The 24,163-nt window shown below is 44.1% G+C and overlaps 1 protein-coding gene across 2 annotated transcripts in view; it reads right to left on the reverse strand.

The window, feature by feature from the left end:
* epha4l (eph receptor A4, like) overlaps positions 1-13,236 on the reverse strand; it is a 57,814-nt gene extending 44,578 nt beyond the window's left edge. The window contains exons 1-3 of one of the 2 annotated variants that reach the window (XM_082502247.1): positions 12,903-13,236; positions 11,051-11,118; positions 7,648-8,311 (exon numbers count right to left, since the gene is read on the reverse strand). In XM_082502247.1, the coding sequence (XP_082358373.1) occupies positions 7,648-8,311; positions 11,051-11,118; positions 12,903-12,999 (829 nt within the window). In that variant the 5' untranslated portion in view covers positions 13,000-13,236. The remainder of the gene's footprint in view (positions 1-7,647; positions 8,312-11,050; positions 11,119-12,902) is intronic. The other variant, XM_082502246.1, reaches the window with a different exon arrangement.
* Between the last annotated feature and the right edge of the window lie 10,927 nt (positions 13,237-24,163).

Genomic DNA, 24,163 nt, shown 5'->3' on the forward strand with positions numbered 1-24,163 from the left:
TTCTGATACAGCATGTGATACGCCTGCTGAGACAGATGCACTGAATAAACACGGGCCAGATAACGGTTCAGACACACACACATTTACTCCGCGTCCGTCTGCGCTGGTGATCACTAACACACTGCCCCAGATCGAAGGGATTTCCGTGCGATGGTGAACCGACAGATGAAGTGCAAAAAAAAAAAGAAAGGCAAGGTTGCCAGACTGGAACTAAATCTCTTTCCACTTCACTCCCTCCCGTGTTTTTTGCCTCCTTTTCTCCCTCCCTGTCTCCTCATCTCGGATCTCCTCTGCTGTTCTTGGCGAGTGAGGTCCACTCTGCCTCTCTTTCAGCACAAAGAAGGTGGCAGAGGCCCTCGTTCTCTTTCATAACCACTCTCTCTCTCTCCATCTCCAAAACAGTTCACCCATGCCCACTTGATGGCTGTCCACTTCTCCCTCTCCGTCGGCCTTTCTCTGCCTATACATCCATCCATCTCCCTCCACAAACGCCACCTCTTCTCTCCGTCTGCCTGCCAGCTCGGGGAGAAAACAGGGCTTTTTTTAGGGGGGGGGGGGGGTAAGGAAAATCTGAAAAGTGAGCAAAGGAGAAAGAAAAGGGCAAAGGAGCAAGAGGGAGAGTGTGCAGGAAAAAAGGAGGGAGAAGAAGGGGAACAGCCTGAGGAATGGGGGAATGGCAGAGATGCATGGGGGGTGGAGGGGTGGGGGTGAAAGGACTGCAGGGTTGTGTTGGTAGAGAGCTGGGGTATTGATTCAGGGCCTTTTGACATGCTAATTTGCTTGCTGACTGCTTTAATCGCTCCCTCTTCCCATCGCGGGCTTCAAAGAGAGGATGCTTTTCAAAGAGGAGAGGAGAGGAGAGGAGAGGAGAGGAGAGGAGAGGAGAGGAGAGGAGAGGAGAGGAGAGGAGAGGAGAGGAGAGGAGAAATGTTATCATCCTCATGGCCCATATGTTGTTAATGCCAGCTGACAACCATGTAAGCTGCACTGTTACAAACATAGTGTACTTAAGAAAAGTAGTGTGTCTTCACAATATCGAGTGTATTTCAATGAAATTAAAATGAGCTGAAGGCTTAAATGCTCCATTATAGGTTGAAAAAGCAGATCATTACAAAAAACGGATTATTCAAAAGTTTAAAGCAGGTCCAAGTTCATCAACAGTTGCTGTACAGTGTTAGAGATTTGTGGCCTTAATAGGGAAGCAACGGTATATTCTGTACTCTGTGGATCATTCGTTCCCACTGTGTACCACAGTGTCCAACCAAAAACAGAAGTCCCCAAATTTCCCTAATTAATTTAGCTAAAACAACACCTGTCATTTTTTCCAGTGTGGCTAAACTACCTAATGAAAAACCTAAACAAAGCATCGAATGGAGCCGATTTGACACTTGTTGCTTTTTCAGTCAGACCCACTGTAATCAAAGAAAGATTTCCGTCTGCAGTAACTTGTCTTTGGCAGGAGTGCTCTGTCATGGGAGAGCGGCAGCAAGACAAAAAGCACAGAACAGAGCAAGCCCTGACGATAACAGATATGACACAGATTGAAGCAGCATGACAGGAGGAAGTGGATTGTGAATCTGCTTGCAGATGTGCAGCAGGAGGCTAAAGCAGGATAAAGAGTGGGCTCATAGAGAGTCTGGCCGAAGATATGTGTAGAATGTATTGAGCAGTCAGCTGATGTGGGTTAGCACTGAGATCAGCTGATCTGCCCCCCTGGTAGCTACTTTCCTTTTCATAAAGCTTATAGTTGGGGCTGGATCAGGTGACCCTGAATCCTCCCTTAGTAATAGACTTCTGAGGGCTTCCCATAATGCACTGAGTGTTTCTTCTTCTCTCAACTTTTTTCACCTTAGTGTAATATACACCACTCTGCATTTGATCATTAATTATTATTAATCTCTGGCTCTCTTCCACAGTGTGTCTTTGTCCTGTCGCAGCAGAAGTCCACCACTTTCCGGGAGATTTCTTGGTGACAGTGGGAAGGGAGTTTTTCCTTCCCACTGTCACCAAGTGCTTGCCCTAAGGGACTCAACTGATTGTTGGGGTTTTCTCTGTATAATTGTAGGGTCTTTACTTACAGTATAAAGCCCTTGAGGTAAGTGTTGTTTTGATTTGGTACTGTATAAATAAAAACTGAATGGAGTTTGAATTGCTTGACCTAGTGCTGCGCTCGATTTAAATCTATTCAAAACACTTATATCAATCTGATTCCAATGACAACAACATTTAGTGCGCCTTTAAATAATTTTTTCAGAAAACAGTCCTGGTGATTTATTGAATCCTTTAGCTCATTTTAAATATAGTTACTAGATCTCTCTTCCAGCTGGTGTTAGAAACAGAAATGAGGCCCAACTGTAAATTGTGACAGAGGAGCTTAAGTTGCATAGAAAAAGAAAAAAAAGAAAGAAGGAAAAACATGGATAAACATGGATACTTGTAGCAGCATAGTCATACACCCTGAGGTGTAGCTGGCACTGTGGGAGTACTGCAGCTATCAACCCGGGTCATGCTTGATCACCGGTGGCTTCCCGCCTTAAACAGGGCACGACGAGAAGAAACAGAGAAGGGTGATGAGTGTCGAGCCATGAAGGGAACAAACACAGAGGCAGGACGGCCGCCTGAGCAGGAAAAGCATTTCAGCACCTCGACTAATGATGGCTGTATTACCACCAGCATCCCCGCCCCACCTCCCTCCTCCCCTTCTTTACCATTCAAGTAGAGGGAAGATTTGTGTGAGCTGAGAGGACTGCTTCTTTTTTTTTAATCAGAAGAAAACAACAGCAGAATATTTAAAAATCCCTTAAGCAATTATTTTAGCAGGAACGAGGAAGAAGGGAGGAGGAGTTGAAGGATTCCTCGTGAGACATTTTGTCCTCTCTTTCTGCATCTGTTGTTCTTTGCTGCTCTCCGTTGGTAATAGCCTCCGTTCCTCGTCTCTATTCAGCGGCACAAAATGAGCCTCTCTGGTGGCAGCGAGAGTGATGAGTACATTCACCTCCATTCTGCTGCACTCTGCTCGGAGTGCGGGTCTGTGTGCGCACGAAATTAAAACTAAAGATTGTGAGTGCGCGCGTGCATGCGTCTCACTGCTTCGTCTATTTCCATGCATTTGCCTGGATATATAGAGTTTGTTTGCACGAGCATACGTGTGGCAAATGTTTATCCCAAGATGTAGATGACTGGGGTTTGTGCGCACGCTCTCGGGTGTCACTCGCGCATGTGTGTTCGCTGGGAGAGTGACGGGTGATGATGTTTGGTGTGCCGCCTCCCTCCCCACAGCGAAGGTAATCTCATTATTCAGCCCACTTCCTGCTGCTGCCACCAGAGACAGGCTGACAAACACTAACCACCTCGACGGCCGGAGCAGAGAGAAGAAAAGGGGGGTTAAAAGAAGAAGAGAAAAGGAGGGAAAAAAAAGACAGCGTGAATGGGTGAAAATTGCTTACAGAAACTCGGCAGTAAAAATGGAGGGCTATGAAAGGAGAAAGAGACATATGAAAAGAGGAGGAACGCCTGTGAATAGCCGCTGAAGCAACAGGAAATCTGAAGAGACAGAAGACATGGAACAGAAAGAAAAAAAAAAGACAACCAAAAGGAAGATGCAAATGCTTAATTTGTGTATATGTAGAAGAGAAGGAAGAAAGGGAGCAAAACAGGGGTTGGAGGAGTGGTGGTGGGGGGAGAGAACAAGGGACTGAGTTTGTGGATTTAAAGTCACCCGGGACCGGCGGGCTAAATAGAATTACGTGGTGAATTTAGAATGATGCTCCCAAGCGCATATTTAACACTGTCAACAGAGGGAGGGATAGAATGGGAGACCTAGATACACACACACACACACGCACACACACACACACACACACACACATATAATGAACGGAGCACAGGAGAGAAACTTCATCCGTAAAACCTCTTAATCCAATACCAATGAGAGTTTCCAGCTCAGCAAAGACTGCTGAAGCAAAAATGCTCCGATCGCACACCGACATCACAATCGGGTCCTGAACACACACACGTGCACAAGCAGGATTTAAAGAGGACACAAATGCACAGATGGAATTTAAAGTGGATTTTACCATGCATTTGCTTATTTTCTGTCTTTTATATGCTGTTACATTAGTGGATGCTCATATTAAACATGGTACAAGTTTTGATTATTCAATTTGATCCAATTCAATTTGATTTACATAGCGCCAAATCACCACAGCAATCGCCTCAAGTTGCTTTATGTTGTGTGGTAAAGACCCTATAATAATACTAAATGATGTGATCAGTGTTTCAGACAGTTTTTCCTACTTTTGGCTCTGTGTGATGTCACATGCAAGATGCATCCAAGCAGGGTTTTGGGGCGATATTACATGTTTGTATTTAAACCTAAATACAAAAAAATAAGGGGTTAGGGTCTTTGGAAAGTAGTGATTATGGTCAGAGTAAGCCTCAGTTCATATAATGTCCTCTCATACACTTTGACAGTTTAAAACATGCAAGGCAGGGCCTTCTGTCTGATCTGTGGGACAGACCACACAGCTGATGAATCGGAATCACGTTAAAACTGGGTTTACAACAGAATTAGACTAAAGGTTGAACATTTAGTTTTGATAGTTAGGATTAGGATAAGGCTCTAGAGAAAGCTCACAAAGAAGTAGAAACTTGTTTGTGTTGTGATGAGAGGCAGTTATGAGTGAAAGCTTCACAGCTCAACTATGTGCAAGCATTCTGCAGTGTCAGAAGCATCTGTCAACTTCACACCTTAAACAAGCTACTCATCCCCAACAAACACACATGACAACAGAAGCAGCTTCGAGGGAAACAACTTAAAATCTGATTCATGAAAAAACAACTGCCAAAAACGTTATTTCGATCAATCTTCTAATCAAGAAAAAAGCGGGCAATTATCATTTCTCCATGATGATACACATGATGGGCCAAAGTGCCCACCAATCTCTTCTTTGCATTACCTCAGAGACACTCCCGCACTTCCAACAGCAGGGACTCCCTCACCAGATGAGGAGTGAGACAACAAGCTGACCCCCGCGCCCTCCCCACAGAGTGGGCGAGGTGGTTAACAGGGAACGAGATCCCAAACACAAACAGACAGTCCCCGCTCCTTAGATCAGGGGGCCCCTTGGCCCACAGTGCCCCGGTTGTCCCTCTTGCCTTGGCCCTGGCTATACACCCTAGTCACCCTAGGTCCACCTAAGGCACAGACACCCATACACACTCCCCCTACCACAGCTGTCAAAACCCTGACATCTTAATCAATCCTGGATCCCCAACCCTGTCATACACTGCAGTAAGATGGATGCGGAAGGGGATGACCCCTGACCTCTGCCAGGGGTAGAGAATACAAGTCCTACATCCCCTGTCAGCTCCCCCTCTAAATCCTTCTCCCCCTCAAACATCACCAGTCTCAGACGGCTCCGCTGCTGCCCCAAACAATGATGGAGGGGAGCCCATTCATCCTGGGCTGGGAACCAGGGGCCAGGGTGCCCTTGTAACCCTGCACGTACACAGGACAAGCACACACACACACCACTCACACAACTGCACCAAAGAAAACCTTTTAAACAAAAACAGTTTGAACTTTATCAAACCACCTCATAGGCTGACACTCTCATACACATTTTCAAAACAGCAAAACAATACTGAAAAAAAAAATCACACCTTAACTCATGTTTCCTTTAATTTCACCCTCACCACAAAGAAACCCCAAACCTCTGCGTAAGTCTGTTTGTCAACACGGGCATAGAAAAGCGGAGGCCCTCCCCCCCAGAGCCTGTCACATGGGGAAATATTAACCAGCTCATCTGTGCACTTGAGGACCAGCACCTTTTAACCCACAAGTCCCTGACCCACAATCAAAATAAAGCCAACACATGTTATCCAGCTGAAAGTGAAATTTAGAAAGAGAGTAGAACTGTAGGTAAAAGTGAATAGAGTGGGTGTACTGGCACTGTAAACTTAAACAAACTCAAGCAGATGCAGTGATATGGGGACTAAATGGATATATTGGCTTGAGCAACAGTGCTGGTGCCAAGCTGGCAAACACTACAATACTGCATTAGTCACATAAAATCAAAGCTTCCAAGTCCTTTATTGCCTTCTATGATGACTATAACAGCTATTTATCTCAACGAGAATTAAAGGGAAGAGATAAGAAGTCATTTCCAATGATGCAACAAAATGGAAGTTATGGTATACAATATGAGATCAGGGTTCTCATACTGAGTCATAAGAGGTTGTTGTGGTAAACTGATTGCAGATTTCTCTCTCTCTGCTTCTCTAAAACTGACTCTGGATATAGAAACCTGGCTGGAGCCATCTGAACCCCGAGGAGGTGGCAACACTCCAGGAGAATTCTTACTGATCGTACAGTGCGCTCAACAAATAAACTCTGAACTATACACACAAACCTCCATCTGTGACTACTTGAACCCCTTTGCCTTTCCCCCACCCCCGAGCAGCCAGTGGTAGCCCTAAATCACCAGACCTGTTTGTCATGCAATTAGTCCTCCGAGATAAAGGCTGCCTCGTAAATTAGGAGAGGTGTAGTAGTCCGCCCCCCTGTTAATCACCCGTGCCCAGCCTCTGACCCCTCACTGCTGCGGCCCACTGCTTTCTGTGTGATGTTGGTGGGTGGTGACGACCGGGGTTTACCAATAAACTTTCCTGGCAGAACTGGCATCCGCTCATCTGGCCAGCTTACAAGTGTGCCCCCAGCTTGGCAAAAGACTGATCAACAAAACAGCTGCTGAATCCTACTAGATGTTATTAACATCACAGTACTGTATACCATAAGCCACAGACCACTGGGTGCAATGAAACAAGGGAGTTAAAGTGGGTCAGAGGCAATCAAAAATGCCATTTATGAAGAGCTTGGAAACTGACAGAAATTTGAAATGATCCATTGGTGGGTTTTTGATTGGCATTCCTAGGATCATTTTAAATTCACCAACAGGCTTCAAGCTCTATCATGATTGTGATTTTAAAAAGTCTGAAGGGGGAAGCACTCTGTGCTGACCTTAAAACCTCATCAAACTGCCTGGTATAGGATCACGGCAAGCCAAGAGTAGAATAATTGTCCACAAAGGGCTATTCCTCTCCTACCAAATAGAACTATTTCAGCCCCATCTCCCAGCTGTGTATTTTTACTCCTCTCATACCTGCTTGGAATTATAAACCCTTTTCTCTCTCTCCTTCTCTTCCTCTAAAGCTGTCTATCTCTTTTCCACAGCTTGGGGCTCTATTGGGAATAAGAGAAAGAACAGTTAGGGGGGGTGAAAGACACAGCGTTAGTGCAAACCAGTTGGGGCACTAGTCTCCTCTCTCCGTGTCACCAATTCTCCTGGGATGCATCCCACTGCACAACACCTCCCAGTGGGCCCACTAATTACTCCATTTACAGTCATCTCCGCTTCTATCACCCAACTAAACACTGGAGAGAAGGCTGTAGAGAGCTAGGGAGCAAGGAGATAAAAACATCCAACGGAGAGGGAAGAACAAAGAGAACAAAACACACGAGATAAAGACAAAAAGACAGAGACAGGATATTGTAAGGGTGGGACGGACTGGAGGAGAGGGGGGACGGTGGTCTATAAATCGAGAAAGGAGCCAAAAAAATGCCATAGACAAATATTAGTTCCTTACCTTGACATTCTGAATTGCGCTCCTCGTATCCAGGGTTGCACAGACAGTTCCCAATGGGCACCAACCACTCGCCGTCTGCCCCGCAGTACATCTTGGGCACCTCCTTCTCCTCTGAGTTATCCACGCATGAACCACGAACTTCCACAAGTGAAGAAGTATCAGCTCCAGTGATAGTATCTGGAAACTGGGCCAAATTACGCACGGCTAAAGGACATTTCTTATAGAAGACCCTGACAGAAACAAGTGCAATGCACGCCCCAACATCCTGGAAAGCCAAATAGAAACCCTTGCGGTTCAGGGCTCCCACATCCCGGACTTCTGTGTTCAACTTCATGATACGATCGCCAATGTCCACCTGAGTGAAGCTCTCATCTGCGGCGATGGTATCGATCTTGCCGAACTGGTTCTCTCGGATGTAGCGCTCTTTGTCGTTGTTGGACTCGTAGTAGTAAAGGTTGAAGGTTTCCTTGCAGGTTCCCATGACACCCGGGAGACTATTGCAGTCTCGGAGAGTGAACTTAATCTCAATGTAGACTCGCTGGGCACCTCCTCTGGGGATCCAGTCAGTGCGGAGCCAGTTGTTTTGATTGGGTTCCATGACATTGCACACCTGGTACGTCCGAATGGGGATGTTCTTTTCATCCATAATGCTCACTTCCTCCCACTGGGGAAAGGAAACAAATAATAAAATGTTAAAATCAGAATCAGAGAGACTTTATTAATCCCAGAGGGAAATTCTTAAACTTTATTCATCTCCACCAGGTCACCAGTGACTGGTTTAGAGTTAGTTTCAAATCTACCCCTTTATATGGAATTTTCCTGTATGTAGCTTTCCCAAATTAAAAGTGTTCAACAGAGGGCCAAATGCATAGAAGAGCTAATTGGAAAAGTTAGATCTTCCAGTTTAAACTGTGCTTGTTCAGCAACCTAACCCTAAGTGGTTCCCTAATGACTGGGTGGATGACGAGAGTTTAAACTTTAAATCTGCTTGTGAAAATGGTATTTTCCAAACAGCAGCTAAAAGGAACCTGTAAAGAAAATTTGTTCAACATTAAGAACATCTAGAAAATGCCAGACATAAAAGCTCTCCTAACTGCCAATGTGTAATATGTAACCAATTAAGCACCAAGTACATATTACACGGTGCCAGTTTGCGCCAAGCAATACAGCGCAAAAGAGCATTTTGTTGGTTTAGCCAAGCAGAGCAGTTCATCGATGGCTTAAATTAATGCATATTTTATGAATGACACCTAATAGAGTTGTGCAAAGATATTAATATTTATTGCTTCTCCTCCACTATGAAGGAAATATGTGATTAGGTCTCTGGCTCAGCAATGCCTACAGTTCAATTACTTGGTGAGCTGTACACAAAATCTTCGTCTCACACACACAAACACACACCTAGGCATTAGAAGATTGCTAATGATCTAATGTGCGCCTGCTCTACATCTGCATACATGATTGGCACTGATGTCAGTATGAGCTTGCGCGGGGGGTGCACAGATTACCCGGTGTGGTCTGACTTATTTTTTACCCAGGGAGAATGTTTGTTCAACTCGTAATAAAGTTTCTCTCTCTACACGGCACCATTGAGGAAACGCAAGTATTTCTCGAGAGCCTCGGAGCAGCCCGCTGCCTCTGATTTTTTTTTTACCGTGTGTTTTAAATAGAGCCTTTGACTGAGCTGGGCTGTAAACAAGAGCAGACAAGCTTTTGGCCGTTGTCGTTTCAGCCATTTAGAAAACTGCACAAAAAAGAAAAAAAATTGAAACATGTGAGTCAGGCTGCCAGATTTTACTTGACGCCTTATCATAAACAATCTGGATTTAAGCCTTATTTCCCCAAAGCAGAGTGGTACGATAATGCTAAACATAGCTGTGGCTGTAGGATTTAGAAAAATGTCTATCATTTCCCTCCTGCTCTCTGGCTTCAGCCCCGCTTTTGTTGTGGAAATCAAGCACCGCTGAGATAACGCTGCACCTTTCCCCCCGCCGATAGCAAGAAAGAGGGAGAATAAGGCCAATTGGTCATAATGAGAGGGTGAATGCAGGCTTTGCGCGGCTGCCGGGACCCTGTCAATCACTTGCTTGTGATAAAATGGCTGAGGGGAGGACCGGAGCGCAGCACCGATCAAGTTCATTTAGAGAGGCCGACAACAGAGCTCGCAACAGATGCACAAGATGAGATCCTGCTCCCCTGGGTTCATATTCATTAGCTGACATGGCGGTTGCTAATTTGTATTCATTTTCATAAAACATTAAAAGGCTTAATTGTGGTTTTCATCACATTTGTGCAAGCAGGACAACTGGAAGAAGTGACTTCTGACTGACGATCACTAACCTTATGTCGTTTGAGTGACCCTGACCTCTAAGCTTTGACGATTTGTGATTTTAAAATTTATTTATTTATTTATTGGCCTTTGAAATTTGTTTTTTCCCCCCAGGTTTGGACAATCAGAGGACAAAAAATGAATATTTTATCTAAAACATCAAAACCTACTTTTTTATTTATAAAAGGCTAGTTAGGGTGAGGGTTAGTTCCCAGCATGCATCTGAATACATATTTACCTGTTTCTATACAGTCACGTTTAGGCTAGGTTAAGGCATTGCATGTGCCTTACGTTTAACTAAAATCTAACACTTGTGGCCATTGTGGGGCCCTCTGCGGCCCCTGTTCTTTCTCGTACCAGATCCACTGTAGCCCAATTAGAACCACCAGAGATCACACATTCTGTCGATCCTATTCCCCGTTGCTTTGTAGCTGGTCATACTGCAGGCAAGAGCTGAACCCCACTGCACTTTCCCCCCCTCATTCATCCATTCCAGAGGACCCTCTCTCAGCTGCCAAGTTCCTCTCCCTCTCGCTTTCGCTTCGACTCAATGGTGGAAAGGGATATAAAGTTTCTCCACAAAGGCCGATTCAATCCACGGTCTATTCAGGAAACCCGACGCCCGCTGGAGTATCGGTCCCCGCATCTGACCATTACAGAGTGGTTGGAGAGGAGGGGAGCAGAAGAGAAAGAGGAACAGGGCTTGTGAGGTTACTGGGGTGCTTACACACCCCATGGTTCTCAAAGCAGCTTCCTGAACCCGATGTGGGTCTCGAGGTGGGTTACAGGTGGCCTCTATATAAGATAAAAAATGAATTTATTCATTTTTTTGTGAAATGATCTAATCCTGAGCCCAGATGCACACAAACACACACACACACCAACACACACGCAATACAACAACAAAGATATTCCCATAAAATGCTCTCCAGGACAGAATCTTATCAAAGGGGGCTGTGTATCTATTTGGCGGATCACTCTACAGCTCCTGCCAACAATGGATATCATCTCTCTATTTTTTCCCAATAGGGGACCATGCGTCCTAACAAGGGGACACTTCTTTGCAGCACTTACCCCTCCTTCTGTCGGGTTGGAGACCCATCCCAGCTCCCCCTGTACAGCTCTGGAGTCCAATAACGTGACTGGAAAACAAGAATGAGAGAAGTGAGCATGCAGTCTCAGACCGTCCACACAACATCAGCACTGGCATATAATCCAATTAGGCCTTACACTCTGAGGAGGAGAAATGGCTTCCTTTTTTTTAAATGATTAAAGCAAACACACACACACACACACAAAGCTTTAAAGCGATTTATGTAGTTGAGGAAATCTTCTCATGATGATGGTTCAGGAGTAAAAACTGTGGGCCAGCAAGTGTTACAAAGATGTACATGTGAAGGCTTTGTTCTGCGTAATTCCTTGCTGTGCCTAAGAGATGTGGTTTGATTGATTTTCGTTAAGCAAAGGGATCTTCTATCAACGACAAACGCGTTTCCCCCGGAGCCTTTCACATCGTGATTTTATCGGTTGCTCACCGTCGGCTTTACGCGTTTGACTGAATCCTCGTGCGTAAACTTAAAATAAAAATTTAAAAAAAAGAAAAAGCATTTTATAAAAGGGGAAAAAACACAGTGACAGACAGAAAACCGAACACAATACTTTCTCCAAAAAAGTAAAACATCACGCACAAGAAAAATTCACGCATATATTTATAATTTAAAAAGGGATCAAATTTATTTTATATTTGCGGTCCTTTAAATTTTCTTTTAAATTCCCACTGAAAGGAAAAAAGCTTAATCAGCTGCATGTGTTGTAAATAAATAAATAATTAAATAAAAAACCGAGCACGTAAGCACATGAAATACATCATCGTGCACAATGAAGACTCATTTTAAATTTGAATCTTTTGAGTCCCAACTAAACGGCGCTCGGGGTTTCTAACTGTGGACTTGTTGTGTCGGACAGCTTTGCTGTGCCGAGCAGAACAGACGCACACCAAAGAGTCCGTCAGAGAACAGACGTGCAACTAATGGGCTCGTCTTTAATAAAATAAAGTATTGATTTTATTAGTGTTTACAGTAGAAAGTGGGTTTGAGCCTCATCTGTAGCGGACCTAACACGCGGCGCTCCGGGACTCGAGCAGGCGACTGCAGCCCCGAAGACCTCCGAGCGCATGTTTTGAATGAGATACACCACACTTCATTTAAATAGTTCTCATTTTAACACTTGATCCTTTTTAAGTAAACGTGTATCTGACACATCATCGGCAAAAAATCTTGAATGAATCGACGACAAATATTTTGTTGTGTCGGCGTCAATGTAATGCGCCAGGCAGGAAAGCTAAACTTTTAGAATTTATTCGGATTTTTTCCCCTAAATGACGAAGTGACAGCAGGAGACATCGCTGCGGATGCTTCTGAAAATGATGGATTAAGAGCTGCTTTGTCAGTCGGATGTGTGGTTTGCGAGTCTCCAAACTGACTCGTATATTCATTTGGTTTCTCTTTTTCGACACATGTTTGTGCGAAGTGCTTTTTTAAATTGTATTTATTTTTTTTTGGGGGGGGGGGGGGGGGGGGGGGAGCAGATGTCTCCTTCACTGTCCTACAGAAAACAGCACGTATTGCTGGAGGGGAGAGGGGGCAAAAGTATCAGTACTCCCAGGCTTTCCGCAGCTGGCACGATCCAAGTCCGACCCAAAACAACGGATGCGCGCTCGGTCAGGCACTTCTCACTCCAGTTTCGCTCGCATAAAAGCTCCGCAGAAGCCGCTGAGTGCGTAAAGGTGACCCAACTCGTCGCGGCTCCACGCACTCGCAACTACTGGGGCTCGGCGAAGTGAGCCTCCGCGGCGCAAAAGCCGCACAGACGCGGGGGAGCGGGGATGAAGTCCCGCCGCAGTTAATTTTCCTCCCAGCGACCTTACCTTCATTTGGGGGATATATCCGTGACGAAGAAAGAGATGTAGAAATCCCAGAAATAAGAAAAGTGGCCGTGAACAAAATCCCTGCCATGAGTGCCATTTGTGTCGGTGCTGCGTTTTTTCCCCTCTCCTCTTTTTCTTTCGGTGCTCTTCTCCCAGGTCCTGCTGTCTCTCTCTCTCACTCTCTCACACACACACTCTCACTCACTCCCTCGCTCTCTCCTCTCTCTCTCCCAGTGGAATATGGGTCTGAAGCGGACAGAGGGGGAAGAGAAACGCACTGAGCGCTCCACAGCCAGGAGGCGGGTCCACTCCGTGCGCTCTGACGCGGACTCCGTCAATCCATATAGGAAACGAGAAGAACTGGGGGTGGGAAGAGAAGAGACGGGGGAAAATAATCATTAACTACCCCCCAACACACACACACTCACACAAATAGGCACACACCTCTGCACACACTAAACAGTGGTCACTACAGTTCAGACGCATGAGACTGGGAATCATAGCGCACATTTGTCCAACTCACACTGACTGTGAGCTACAAGATACAATCTGCCTGGTGTGTGTGTGTGTTTGGGGTTTAGAAAAAGCAACACCTTAACTAACTGTAGAAAGCGCTCCTGAACTCTCCAGTATGGGAGTGAAATGCACTGCGTCAGTCTCAGTCCTTCGCGCCCGCAGCACTCTCACTGTGCTGATAGTTCGGCTCCAGGTGAGTCCGAGGTGAGCGAGCCGCACCGGACCAAGGTCGCCACCTAGCGGACAACTCGACGCCTGTTCTCCAAAAGAATGAAAGGGGGAAAAATTGGATTAAAGAGCAAGTGTGAGCATGACCTCCCCTAACATTACACAGAATTGCACTTTGTAAAATTGACAATGCACGTTTCAGGATGGGTGGCGAGCTTGTATTGGATTATTGTCACTTGCTGTTATTCTGATATTATCACGGCTTTATGGGTATTTACGATGAAACCTATAGGCACAGTGCAGCGTGAGAGAGGCAGACCTGGTTGTCTGTTGAGCTCCTGCTGCTGCTGCAAAAAAGCAAAAAGCAAATGGTTGTTACCCCTGCAGTTTTTCTTGAAACAAAGGCGGCATTGTTCACATCTGAGAAAAGCCAGCTGTGTCCACGTTTAAGATTTTGCCCAGGGTGCTCTCACTCATCTTTGTCCTCCTACACAGGTCTTTCTACTGCTCCCATGAGATGCGCCCATTGCTGTGGCTGACAGGCGGCCTCTCAACGATCTGCAGAGAAGACTGTCACTGTGTGGGCAGATTAGGGCTTTCTGCATCACCACACACTGCGGCCGGTGACTGCAGCCAGGCTTCCGCAAACCACGACCGGCACCCTTTGAATGTTGTGTCTCCTTTGGAGTGAAATGTGGCCTTTTCACAGATTACGAAGGCAGTGATTCAGCATGCCCTCTGCCTTCATTGTCCTTGGGCTTGTCATTGTATCCCTATCAGCTGTATGGCTGCCTGTTCTTTCTGGGGGTTGGAAAGTCAAAACAGATTTTTTCACGAAGATCAGAAAAGTATTCCAGCGCTGTGTGCAAACTGCTGTTTTAAAAATCCAAAATGCACCTGCATGCATTTTGGATTTAGACTGCTTCATTCACAGCCCAGATTGCAAAGGCGAGCCAGCAAGGGCGAGAGCCATTAGAAACTTTCCTCACTCTCAGCAGGTGTGTGAATGCCTTTTTTTCTGGTTGTTAGTTTTTTCTCGTTTCATACATATATGAATGTGTCTGTGTGGATATATTGCCAAGCGCACCAGCTCTTATCTGCTTTTGTAGCTGTCACACCAAACTGAAGCTTCCAAACTGTGGCTATGATATGTTTATATGTGCCCATACAAGGAAACATCCAGGAGTTCCCTCACAGTGGTGATCTCATGGCAAATAGACTTGCCTTTGTCTTGAGTGATTCAACAGACATACTGTGGCTTTGTTTTCCCCCTCATAGATGCCAATAAAAAAAAAAGAAAGACATATAGAGTGTTTTTGTGTCTCACATGCTCTGAAAGGGCAGCTCTTGAGTCCTGATCTTGGATTGCAAAAAATGAGGCTGATTTAAGAAAAAGATGGAGAGATGAGTGTGTGGGTTTATGTTGTTCTCGTCGGCCCTGGACACTCTGTCTCATTGTGGCTTTATGGTCTTCCTAGTTTGTCCAGTGTAATGATGCAGACAAAGCATCTGGTGTCCACTGAAATTGGTCAAACAACCCAAAATATACATTATACCTCTTGTTCGTCAGTCAGATGTGGAGCCTGATCGGTGACTGGAGTGGTGCTTTTGATCTTCGTAGACCAACGGTGGCAAAGGTTTGAAGCAATGACGAGGGGCAGCAGTGGTGGTCGGGACAGGCTGCTAGTGGGCGGGTGGTGTCTCTTGTCTCCCTTTATTTGAGCGGCTGTGTTTTTGATTGATTACACTCCCATCGTTTCCTTTATGCTCCTGTCAGACTGGTGGTTTTCTTTTCTGGAGTTGAGGGAGGGTGGGTGGTGGTGGTGGTGAAGGGGGGGGGGGGGTAACTCCCCCCCCCACACACACACTACCACCACCACCCCTCTTTCTTCCCTCCACCAGCAAACTCTGCTTTCTCCAGATGGCATCTGCTGCCCACACATCTGCATTGTGTGCCAATCATGCACACCGACTCCAAATCTTTTGCTTGAGTTTGCACACACACACAAACACACTGATATGCTACAAAGTCCAGCTTTAACATTGTGTAAGTTTTGATTTTTAAGTTAAGGTGTACAGAATTCATAGCACACAACAGTAATTAAATTAAGTGAACATCATACCTCATGCAGTAACTAAAAACCATCCTGACAGACAATATTTCATGATTTAGTCCACAGGACTTATACAGCTCGAGGACAATGAAGCTATCTTCCAATAGTGGCTATATCATATCTCATCTCTATCTATACCTCATCCTGATGTGACACATACCGCAGTTTTGTCAGATCCCTGTGTGTGTGTCTCTCCATTATACACGATATGTCTATCGTCACCTCGAGGACCACCATATGGGCCACAGAGAGTTTTAACAGTCCTACAAACTCTGTGTAAGGGTAGTGAGTACTAGAAAGACTGGAGGTAAAATGAGTTGTGTTTTGAACCCTCAAAGTCAGCGTTATGGACACCACTAGTGTGACTTTTTAGGAAGTCAGAAGTGGTCATATTTGGTTTAATGGGTAAAGTGCTGAGCTGTTAGCTAATGCTAGCAACGTTGGTTAGCAAGCGACATTCATCCATCCATAAACTGCACTACAATGCAATAGACGCAAATATGTGTTAATGAGTGATGTTTAACAGACGTATAAAACACTGGAACCTCACTGAACAAAACTGAAGTACAAATACAGCTCAGAGGTCCAATTCAGTGATTCCAGCAGAGATGAGGCCTAGCAGACCGCTATCAGCTACAGCTGTCAGAACACTTGTCAGTCCAATTCAATTCAATTCAATTCAATTCAATTTTATTTATATAGCGCCAAATCACAACAAAAGTCGCCTCAAGGCGCTTCATAGATACAGAGAAAAACCCCACAATCATATGACCCCCTATGAGCAAGCACTTTGGTGACAGTGGGAAGGAAAAACTCCCTTTTAACAGGAAGAAACCTCCGGCAGAACCAGGCTCAGGGAGGGGCGGGGCCATCTGCTGCAACCGGTTGGGGTGAGAGAAGGAAGACAGGATAAAAGACATGCTGTGGAAGAGAGACAGAGGTTAATAACAGATATGATTCAATGCAGAGAGGTCTATTAACACATAGTGAGTGAGAAAGGTGACTGGAAAGGGAAAAACTCAATGCATCATGGGAATCCCCCAGCAGCCTACGTCTATTGCAGCATAACTAAGGGAGGATTCAGGGCCACCTGGTCCAGCCCTAACTATATGCTTTAGCAAAAAGGAAAGTTTTAAGCCTAATCTTAAAAGTAGAGATAGTGTCTGTTTCCCGAATCCAAACTGGAAGCTGGTTCCACAGAAGAGGGGCCTGAAAACTGAAGGCGCTGCCTCCCATTCTACTTTTAAATACTCTAGGAACAACAAGTAGGCCTGCAGAGCGAGAGCGAAGTCCTCTAATAGGGTGATATGGTACTACAAGGTCATTAAGATAAGATGGGGCCTGATTATTTAAGACCTTGTATGTGAGGAGCAGGATTTTGAATTCAATTCTGGATTTAACAGGAAGCCAATGAAGGGAAGCCAAAACAGGAGAAATATGCTCTCTCTTTCTAGTCCCTGTCAGTACTCTTGCTGCAGCATTTTGGATTAGCTGAAGGCTTTTCAGTGAGTTTTTTGGACATCCTGGTGGTGGTCAGAGGGCCCGGTGGCGCCAGTGTCCGGCAGCCTCGCCTCTGTCAGTGCGCCCCAGGGCAGCTGTGGCTACAATGTAGCTTGCCATCACCAGTGTGTGAATGGGTGAATGACTGGATGTAGTGTGAAGCGCTTTGGGGTCCTTAGGGACTAGAAAAGCGCTATACAAATGCAGGCCATTTACCATTTACCACCCTGATAATAATGAATTACAGTCGTCCAGCCTGGAAGTAATAAAAGCATGAACTAGTTTTTCAGCGTCACTCTGAGACAGGATATTTCTAATTTTAGAGATGTTGCGCAAATGGAAGAACGCAGTCTTACATATTTGTTTAATATGTGTGTTGAAGGACATGTCCTGGTCAAAAATGACTCCAAGGTTCCTCACAGCGTTACTGGAGGCCAAGGTAATGCCATCCAGAGTAAGAATCTGGTTAGATACCATATTTCTAAGCTTTTCAGGGCCGAGTACAATAACCTCAGTTTTATCTGAATTAAGAAGCAAAAAGTCCAAGCAGCCACACTCCTACCTTTAAGTCTCAACAGCATCCAGATGGAGGAATTTGTTGTTGTTGTTTTTTTGTTTGTTTGTTTTTAATCCAAACCAGGTCTTTGTAGTAGGTTGTAAACCTGATTTTTAATGCTGTTTAATTCCACAAGCTGAGCCTGTGGTATATACTATACCAGGGGTCGGCAACCGCATGTGGCTCCGGAGCCGCATGCGGTTTTTTAGTCGTTACAGTGTGGCTCGGGAAGTATTCCGCTGAAGTGTGTTTTATTTATGTTAGTTCTTTTTTAACTTGTAGTTTAAATTGGAAGATGATTGTGATATTGAAATATAAAAATACAATTATATTCTTTTATTTTTTCATCGCTCAAAATAAGCGTCCCACTCGCGGAAGCCGGTGTACCCGCTGAAACGCCGTGAATTTATCGAGACTTTCAACCCCAGGTAGGCCAATTATGGACCTTCGGATCCACATTATGTCAGCAGCGATTCTCCACCGTGAACTATGTTAAAAACAAACACCGCTCACGCCTCACAGACGACAGCTTACAGTCCTGCGTAAAGATGCCCCGATTTGCAGACGCTGTGCGCAGAGGTTCAGGAGCAGAAGTTCCATTGTAAACATATCACGGCAGACCTGACGATGTTTGCATGAGCAGGCTTTTCAGCATGTCTTTATTGACCACTTTTCACACACGGTTGCTGTACGTATACAGCCGGCTGTAGCTTTTCAGCTCACAGCCCGACGCACACCAACACAACAGCATAGATGGCACAGACGTTAAGGCGGTGAGGCGTGATTGCGGGTGCCGCTCAGGTGCGTCCCCTCCCCTGCAGCGACGCTGCAGACCACGCCCCGCCACACACATTAACCAGGTAAAATACATATTTAGGCAGAATTTTGCAAATATCTATTTTTCATTTTTCAGCAGCATAATGCTTTTTTTTTCCCAATTATTTTTTAAAAGTCAGGTCAAGGCTCCAAAAGCCCAAAGGCGATATAAGGGTGGCGGCTCACAACAGTTTTTGTTTGCTACATGGATCATTTTAGTTCAGCGTCTTTCCTTTTGCTATATTTCTTTAAGAGTTCAAAATGTGTTAATTACATAAATAAAATGTAATTTTCTCTGTAGCACTTCATGGATTTCATAAGCAACACACTTTAGTTGTTCACACAAAGCATAAAGGTAAAAAAAAAAAAACCAATATATACAGTGTTATCTTCATTTTACATGTCAAAATGTATTTGCGGCTCCCAGTGTGTTGTTTGCGTGGAAACCGGGTCCAAATGGCTCTTGGGATGTGAAAGGCTGCTGACCCCTGTACTATACCATATATACTGTTTACTCCTGTTTGGAAGCAGCCTCAAGTGGCCACTCTGGGAACTGCAGCTTTTGTCACTTTGCTTTTAGCCTCATTTTCAGCCTTAAAGCTTTACCTGCCTTAGTGCAAGATATCAAACCTCTGTATTGCTCACAAAGCATCACATGTGTATTTGCGTGTGTGAATGGATAAATGCGCCTTGTAGTGTTTTGACTGGTAGAAAAAAAATGTAAAATCACTGTATAACTGCAGTCCATTTGACATTTCTGTTTTTATGAAATGTAAAATGATATCAGAGGATGCTGAAGTCAGCTTTGAAGCCTTGAAAACCAGAGACAAAAGTGAACTGAACTGTGCTGTAGATTACTGAATCTTCATTTCCCTGCCTGCTGTTTGGATGTTTCTCACCAAGTCCACTTTGGAAGTCCAAGTCAACGTCTCCCTTCAGCATTTTATGTCCAGAAGCTTGTACCTTCAGCTTTAATTTCAGATTAGGGAAGCATATATTTCATAACACAGCACATGATGGCAGAGACATTATGTTTTAGTCTTAAGTTCATTATAGCAGGAAAATGTTAAATAAAAATGACCAAAGCTAACCTTCAGAAAGTCTCCAAACAAACCCATCACACACTGAGCCAACAAACTTGCCCAATCTTCCACCTTTACAGGAGGTTTACCACATATTTATTGGCCCCCCTTCCCCTTCCTTTTGTCCTCTTCTCCCACTCTCCCCACTACAGTTTGGTTCATTGTTCCATCTAAAGTCCCTCCTGCTGGCCTGCGACCCCCCCTCAGGCTAAAGGCGCAGCCCACCGCCTTCGGATCCCCAGCTTCATGCCGTGTTCCTCGAGACCACAGTCAGGAAGACAGTCCCCGGAGGTCAGAGCGAGTGGGAGTCGGAGAAGACAAGAAGAGAAAAAGGGGAGAGGAGATCAAAGAAGCAGCGGGAGAGAAGCTCTGAACCAGAATGTCAAAGATGAGATAAAATCCACTGGACTGGAAACATTGCTCACACAAACACATGGATACACTCTTACAAGCTCTATACTCTCTAAGCACATTTGTTTTGGGTTCAGTTCAACACATCTTTGCCTGTGATCATCCACATGTCCTAAGGCAATTACTCTGAAAACTCCATTAATTCTAAGCTTATGTCACTATGATTTACTGGGCTCCACATTAAGACATTCCTTACATTAACCGTTTTTATCATCCAGTATTTCTTTTCAATGGACACTCGTTATCCCCATCAAGCAAAGCTCTTAAAACATATTGTATGCCCCACTTCATGCCCATGTTTATCTTCCAAACAGATGCTCAAACAGTCATCTTCCTAGTGGTTTTACTTACATTTGAAGATGCTGTTACCTGAAGCAACTTGCAGACCTGTTCTAAATGGCAAAATATTTTTGATGATTTTAACAGCTCATATAAATTTTAAAGGAGGGGCTTAAAAAGTAACCTGCACCAAGTGGGATACTAGCTGTCTGCCAAGCTTTTCTCACATTTTTGTACTGGTTTATAAGTGTTTTACTTTTATATAATATTTAAAAAATTTTGCATTCTGCCTTACTTTTACAAGAGAACATGTAAAGTAAACACAACCCTGACACGGTGGTCAAGTTTAGCTAGAATTAGCTTCAAATTTGTCTCCCTCATTACAAGAAATTAAAGTTACTTTTTGCTGTGCAAAGTTACACCAGGTAACTCTGCATGTAAAAAAAACTTTCATTATACGTGATCCCAATATGGCTATAAATATTAATAGACTGATGAAATTTTATGTTTCTAATGACACCTGTAATCTCGACCTGAAAACAGTCTCTCAGTTAACAGCAGACCCTCGCCTTTGAAAAATACTGCTTTACTACTGTAGGCAGCAGGATATGCTAACAGTTGTAGCATTAGCATGTGTGTCAATTCAACCTTCTGACAAATTTACAAAAAATATATCTATTAATTTGAATATAGTCGTATTAGTTAGTATCACAATTGCACCAAACAATTTGTTGTTTACTTATTGCTTAAAAATGTATTGTAAATGTAGAAGACTCAAAACCTTCTATATTACATAAAAACCTGTATGTTTATGATACACTAGGTGTTAAAGGGTTAAGGTTTTACATGTGTAGTCCATACTGGTAAAGTCCTGCTAGTGTCACAACTGGGTAAACAGTTCACAGAGAAAGCCACACTTCTGCCTTGCCATGTTAACTCCCTCCACAAGCACTTCACCGTGCAGCATCCATCCGTGTGCTCCACGAAATGTTGACCGGCTGTTCTCTGACCTATTCACGCCCCTGCCACCCAGCTCTCTACCCCCCGACGGCAGTGTGTCAATCAATAAGCATCACGGCAGGTTTGGCAGTCGAGCCCAGCAGGCGCGAGCTCTCTCTGCTGTTGTGGAAAAGCAAGCGACCAGTTAGAGATCCTTTGTGTCATTTCAGATTTACCTGGGGGTTTTCAGAGCTGGGCCGTTATTGTGTCTACCCTGTTGTTTACCACCCTTCATGTTGCAGTCCTGAGTTGTTGTTGTGGGAAATGCCACTGGTTTGAGAGTGAACAGCAGGTGGTATGTGCTCACACAGAGCGTTTCTCCACGCTCTGATATAACCTCTCTGATCAAGACATATCGAAGTCGCATGGCATTTTCTGGAAAGTCTGATATAAATACATACAAAGTATAACAGAATCTTTTATGGATACCTTTATTCTGAAGCTGTGACTAAAATGTGTGATTTACAAGTTGCTGTGTCTTGTTTTATGAGGCGTTAAGCCTGCGAAGTCATATCAAAGTCACAAATTATTCTTTGTAACCCCATGAAAACCTACTTATGCTACTTTTTTGTTGTAGAGGCATCATTTTTGGTTGTTAGGGGGCTGGGTAACGATCCAGCGCATACTCAACTGGCTGCCAGATTAAACCGCTGCCGTTAGATACATTTAGATGTCTGTGGCAGTGCAATCGCTCAGTGCTTAAAGCGTCAACACAAGCTACAAATCACCTCCGATTCTAGGCAGCTTTCGAATTTGTATGTGAAAGATTACACGCGAAATACATTTGGCAGCCGCAAAAGGGAATAAGCACTGAAGGGGAGATGATTTAAGGTGTCTCTAAGTTATTTTATGGCATGGTGTCAGCTGCTTTGGAGCCTCAAAGACAAGGAGGTGGATTGGTGAGTTTATGCATGTGGAAGATAAGCTGTACAAATGCACACGTATAGCTCTTCACATGGATTTCTTTTCAGGCGCACATGTGTCAGTCACATTGCATCCATAAAAGCCATGCACAGACTTTCTCTCCCTCAGTCTGATGCATTGTTTTAATTGCATAGTTAACAATTCGCAGATGCACATGTGCAGACACCATCGTCGCGGTAACAAATGAACTGACACTTGGCTGACCGTCGGAGCTGGTGGCGTGATTTGGTGATGGAGTTCACGTTCCATCTCGCGTCGTCTCCCAACTTAGTGAGAATCAAGAGGCGGCACAGAAGGCGGTGGGAGTTTACGAGCACACAATGAACATTTGGCCCTTCAGCTCAGACAAATTGGGACAAATGGAAGGTGCTATGTGAAGAATTGTGGTGCCTTCATAACAAGTGAGTTGACAGCCTTTATGGTGTGCTCTTGGCGTTACAAAAGAAGGGGTTTAAAAAATTGACACTGTATTTTCCAGTGGTTCCCCAGCCACAGTGATTTTTGCTAACCAAGCAAAGCCTCAGATCATCATGTGGCGTAAGGACAGCCCCTTCTTCCTGCTTCCAGCCATAAAACAATCACATTTTACTGCCAAATCCACCTCAGCCTCAAGACGAGCAAGCTGCAAAACCAGCAGAACAAGGCAGCAAATGAATAAGTGATTTACTAATGTTAAATGGTGACACATACTTCACTGCATTTAATTGACTGAATTCATAAATCTGCATATTCATTACATGGATTGGCATCGCTGATGGCATAAAAAATAAATCACGTATTTACGATGACGGACATGTGAGCAGTAGTCTGGCCTCGTCAGTTACAGTAAATGCTATCTATAAACATGATTTTAACAGGAAGTCCAGCTGAAATCAAAATCTCTAGAAGAGCCAAGATTGCAGAAGTACCGACTAACAAAATGTTAAAATGCAACATTAAGAGCAGCATATACAACATGGGACACAATGTCCACAACAAAAACAACAATGGTCTCTCATGAAAACCAAATACATGCCGACTTCAACACTTATAAATTCAAAGCAATGCAACATTAAAGGGAAAACCCCAACAATCAGACAGTCCCCTATATGCAAGCAATTAGCGACAGTGGGAAGGAAGAACTCGTGTTCAACAGGAAGAAACCTGGGCTGAACCAGGCTCAGGGAGGGGCAGCTGGGGATGGAGAGAAAAAAGAGAGAAAAGCATTCAAAAACACAAGGTATGTGTGTATTTTAATGGAGATGTTTTCTCCAGATCAGTCAGAACTGGAGGTACATTGGAAGCCAACTGTATTGTTTCTGTATTGAAACCTTTATTTTTACTTCTTTTAACATGTATATTTGTGATTTGCTGACACAAATAAGCCAATCTGTTGATCTATTTATTTCCATGAACAGAAATGGTCACATGAGTAACATAAATCTATTAAAATTATTTTAATAGGAAGCATATTTTGTGTCAGAGGAACATATTTTATCCAGACAAAGCATCACCATGGAAACCAGTAATGTAAGGCCTTTAGAGTATTTTAAACCAATCCATGTCATTTTCTAAACTCAACTCAGTAGTTTGTAATGCCAAACCTTAACCAAGCTAATACAATACATCTGACCAAATATCATATTTACAATCAATTATGTATTAAAAAAAACTATACAAATGCTCTGTAAAAATATGTGCTGTAACCCTAGTGGGGTATTTTTTGCTTTTTTTTAAAGGTTATGTCTATCTCACAGTGTGTTGTGAGACGACATTAGCTACTGTGTTGAGGAACTCTTAAAGTTTCTGTCTTCTTCTTCAGAATGTTTTAATTGCAGCTGCTTGTGTACCCGGCAGTGTTTTGTGTTACAGCAAACCAGTAACAGTATGAAAAATAGGTGAGGTGTTTCACTAGAG

Source organism: Aulonocara stuartgranti, assembly GCF_965226115.1.
Source record: "Aulonocara stuartgranti genome assembly, chromosome: 14".
NCBI lineage: Eukaryota > Metazoa > Chordata > Actinopteri > Cichliformes > Cichlidae > Aulonocara > Aulonocara stuartgranti.